Raw genomic sequence first — 5,070 nt, forward strand, 5'->3', positions numbered from 1 at the left:
ATGTAAAGAAGTGGACAATACCTTCTTTAGATGCTAGCTGTAAGCCACTTTCATCAAACTCAAACTCTGGATCTTCAGTACTGGCAAATAATTCATTATCTCTGTTGGCTTCATGGAATTCTGTAATAAACAAAAAGCTGTTTGGTAGATTAAATAATATTGAGATATATGTTTTTAAGTCTTTACTTTTGTAAGTAATGTGTTGTATACTGTTGTTTAGTCTCTTGATCTTTTTTTAATTAAAAAAATTATTGAAACCTACTTCTGCTTTGTCTGTTATATGGTGGGGTTGTTGTCTCTTTGACACATTCCCCATTTCCATTCTCAATTTTATTTAAAGTCATGAAAGTGTGTGGTTTTTTGTTTGTTTGTTTGTTTGTTAAGACATACAACATGCATTTTCATGTTTTCATTCTTCTTTTAAAAAAATTGAGCTACATAAACTTGATTTTATCATGTCTATGTGAACACTTAATATAATAAGATGATTGAAGGATATGCTCTAAAATTTACATGTATATTAAGGAAAAGTAGTCAAATGTTACAAAATGTTCTGATTTAAATGATTTTATATTTAAAATGAATCCATGACAACTGTTGTGAATTGACCTTTTTTGACCCTATTAAATTCCTAAACAGTTGGGACCATAACCCCCAAAATCAATCCCACACTTCCTTTATTGGTTATAAACCTTCTGTTAAAACTTCATGATTTCTTTTCACCTATACTAAAGTTATTATTCTGCAACCATCTGTATTTGGATGAAGCAGACAACGACAACAATGTGATACCAATACATGTACGACAATTTTTTTTTAAATTTTTGCGGCCGTATAAAGGGTAAGATACCATTGAAATAGGTTGAATAACTTGCCCCACTTATGAAAAAGGGTAAAATCCTGTTGAAATAAGCTTAAGGTCTGCTCCACTCATGACAACTAGATAAACTACGATGACTTTAGTATTCATGGCAACTCGCCTCACTTAAGAAAAACAATGCAATCCCGTGGTATATCTATGTCTCTGCCCCACTTATAAATAAATTCAACACATATGAAAACCTAAGATAAACATTTTTTTGTAGATATTTTAAACATATTCATTTATAGTGGATTGGGAAACAAGTTATTACAAAAGTTGAACTTATGTTAATCCCTTTCCACTATATATGAGTGCCTTTTTTGTAGTTCTTTTCATTTTGATGAAAAAGAAGTGAAAATCAGTATTTCTGTGATGTGACTTCCAACTAGCCCCACTTGTGTTTTTTAAGTTAAAATAAAGCAGAAAGAAGTAAGCATCAACATTTCTTTGACGTTTTTTCCCCTATTAAATATATATTCAATGTTTTGTAAGATAAGTTAAGAATCATGTGTGTTTATTGGCATGATAACACAAAATGGAGTACTAGTACTAGATGAAATGTCCGCACTAGAAACATGAACATGATAACACATATATTGTATACAATAGATTGTCATTAGATAGTTCTGTAGCTGTCTGCTGTCGAGAACTTTTAGGTTTTTTTGGTATTCTGTGTAGATTAGTTTTCATTTAAGTGGGGCGAGTTAGCAGACCTGAAAATTTGTATTCATCTAGATTTTACGTAATTTGCATTATGTGGGGCGTGTTGGCAAAAGAAAAATTTATGAGATTTAACGCTTTCAGGTTGATCCGGCCCCACGTCGATCCAGCCCATATGTAAAGTCGATCCAGCCCCAATAAAAAATATATTTATAAGGAATAAAAATAAAGATATATATATTAATTGTAATTCATAAATGTTTATGATTTTTATCATAATGTAAAAGGTGTACTTTTAAAAAAATAAAAAAAGCCTTTGAAAAATATTTTCTTTAGATGAGTATAAAACAACTATGTTTTTCTTTTAATTTCTTTAAATTTCTAAAATGTTGTTTGATTTGCCGAATCCTGTGCATTTAATGTCATGTTATTTTCTTGCAATAAAGCATAATGGATACTCATATAACTTGTTTTTATTTATCAACAAAATATTGTCAACTTTAAGAAAAATATTTTGACTATATCACGGCTGGTAATCTACACACGCAGAACATTTGGTTCTGCAATGAAAACCGTGAGAGGATTTTCTGGTTGTGCTTGAGGGGAGTAATTGTCACCGCTTCAAAAGGTATGTACATTTCTAAATCACAATTTTCTTATTCAACTGATCAAAATATTGAAAATCGGAGAATGCTATGCTGTGGTGAATACATTAACGAAGAGATACATGTATCATTTACTGATGAATATGGACTTGAACTCCTACAAAATCAGTTGTCCCACGAGAAATTGCCTAAAAAAGTGACATTTGAATTTTTAAATGGTTCTATTAACAGACCTACAAGTTCAAATTCACTTGTTTTTCGGTCAATGGGTATGAATGGCGTTTTTGGCGGCGTGTACGCTGTCCGGTGTTGATAGACTTCTTCATAAATCTAAAATCCTCATATTTTCATCATTTCATGCGTGAGGGGATCGGTTCTGATTGAGGACATCCTGAATGCGTGAGGGGACGTGAAATCATATCTGTATATCCAAGCTATGAGTCGTTGAAAGTTGGCTAAATTTTGTTAAATTGTTCATGAAAAAAACACATGTGTGTGCATGAAATTGTGTGATAGAATTTTGAAATATCAATAAATCACCAAGCTTTTGTTACATGAACAAACAATCTAACCAATAAGTTCCAAATATGTCTCAAAATTTGCGGATTTAAGCAAATAATCAGTCTAGTTTGGAGACTTATTTGCAACTGAATTTATTGGTTAGACTGTTTATTTTATACAGACAACTTGGTGATTTTGTGTATAAATCAAATTGTTTCATATCAATTCAATTTTAGTTGGTTTTTCTTTATGAATAAATAAGCATATTCACTTGCGGAAATGGTATATTCACCGCGCAAATGTCACGTACTTTTACGTGCATAATTCTTATAAACTTGTTTTATGTAAAATTTGTTTTGATAAATAATTACATACATTTTTGTCGGAATATGGAATAAAAGAATTACTGTCTTTTGTAAATATGTGGTTTAATTGATTTTTGAAAAAAACTGATATTCACTTCGGCCGTTGGCTTCAGTGAAAATCAGTTTTTCATAAGTCAATAAAACTATTTACCTCATCCAAAGACAGTAATTGTACAATATTTAAACAAATATCAAAACTTGAGTTTTAACAATCAATTTTTTTGTCAAATAAGCAATTTAAGGGGAGATAACTTTTTTCGTAAAAAATAAAAACTGAGATGGTTTTAACTTAAAAATTTATTTGTAGCAAGAAACAAAAACGTTGACACAATTTTTATTTTACTGATTCTTCGTAAAACATAGCATAAAACCTATCTTCCCTCAATTTATTTCAAAATTCTATTTCATAATTTTGTTTATGCACAAACATGTGTTTTTACATCATCAATTAAACCAAATTTAGCCAACTTTCAAAGACTCATAGCTTGGATATACAGATATGATTTCACGTCCCCTCACGCATTCACGATGTCCTCAATCAGAACCGATTCCCTCACGCATGAAATGATGAAAATATAAGGTTTTTAGATTTATGAAGACGTCTATCAACACCGAAAAGCGTACACGCCGCCAAAAACGACATCCATATCCATAGACCGAAAAACAAGTGAATTTGAACTTGTAGATCTGTTAATAGAACCATTTCAAAATTCAAATGTCACTTTTTTAGGCAATTTCTCGTGGGACAACTGATTTTGTAGGAGTTCAACTCCATGTACACCAGTAAATTATACATGTATCTCTTCAATTAATGTATTCACCACAGCATAGCATTCTCCGATTTTCAATATTTTGATCAGTTGAATAAGAAAATTGTGATTTAGAAATGTACATACCTTTTGAAGCGGTGACAATTACTCCACTCAAGCACAACCGGAAAATCCTCTCACGGTTTTCATTGCAGAACCAAATGTTCTGCATGTGTAGATTACCAGCCGTGTATATTCGATATTACAAAAAAACAAGTGTTATAGAAGCCTATGATGTACCTGAAAAAAAAATGTACAATTAATACTTATTATTTATACCAAACAAAAAGATCAAACTTTAAAGACCTTGTTGATTACGTACCTTTAATCATAGATGTAATGGGTATTACATCTATGCTTTAATTAATCAGGCTTTGATTGAATTAAGTGATTACCAGTGGCATCACCTTAGTTCACAATCATCAGACAATTGTTGAATTAACAAACCAATTATAGACTAATGATTTGCTTAAACAAGATATTATGATGAGTTAAATTTGAACGGTTCCATTGGACTGTAAATATTTATTTAGCTACTCTGTGTGAGAAGTAAATAAAAAAAAATCGCCATGACATTCAAAGTCAACATGGAAAGTATCTTCACATTTTAAAACATTTAAATTCTTATACTGCTATACACAGACACAATAACACTCAGTTTCGTATTGATTTAAAATTGTTCTTTAACTGGTACTCCAATACTTCACTTATCTGTTGTCGTCCATCATCGACACTTTTTGCAAATTCCGTTTATACTGTTCAAATTTGTGACAAATTCCTCCATATAGTGAATATATAGTTTATTCATATTTCATTATTGGGCTGGATCGACTTGGGCCCCGGATCGACGTGGGCCGGATCGACTTGGGTCGGATCGACTTTGGGCCGGATTGACTTGGGGCCGGATCGGTTTGGGGCCGGAACAACCGGATACCGATTTAAATCTATTCACAAGTTAGCTGTCAGTTAACTGCGAGTACATGTACTCTCACTTACATTGTCATTTCAGGGCCTGTTATAGCTGACGGCAGTATGGGCTTTCCTCATTGTTGAAGGCCGTAAGGTGACCAATAGTCGTTAATTTCTGTGTCATTTTGGTCTCTTGTAGAGAGTTGCATCATTGGCAATGATACCACATCTTCTTTTTTATATGATATTCTGAATTTTTGTTGGGTTTTTCACTTTCTTTTATTTTTTTTTATCATATTAGAAATAACAAAACTCTTCTATGACATGCAACATTCAGTTTGAATATTAAAATCTTTTAC

At 31.7% G+C, this 5,070-nt stretch overlaps 1 protein-coding gene across 11 annotated transcripts in view; it reads right to left on the bottom strand.

Moving 5' to 3' along the window:
* Positions 1-5,070, bottom strand: part of LOC139493085 (rho GTPase-activating protein 8-like) — a 37,147-nt gene that overhangs the window by 31,769 nt on the left and 308 nt on the right. For all 11 annotated transcript variants that reach the window (XR_011656901.1, XR_011656900.1, XR_011656899.1 and 8 more), the window contains exon 2: positions 22-120. Coding sequence is in view for 8 of the 11 variants with exons in the window: in XM_071281236.1 (XP_071137337.1) it covers positions 22-120 (99 nt within the window). In the remaining 3 variants the exon portion in view is untranslated. The remainder of the gene's footprint in view (positions 1-21; positions 121-5,070) is intronic.

The sequence above is a fragment of the Mytilus edulis genome, chromosome 10 (assembly GCF_963676685.1).
Source record: "Mytilus edulis chromosome 10, xbMytEdul2.2, whole genome shotgun sequence".
In the NCBI taxonomy this organism is placed as follows: domain Eukaryota; kingdom Metazoa; phylum Mollusca; class Bivalvia; order Mytilida; family Mytilidae; genus Mytilus; species Mytilus edulis.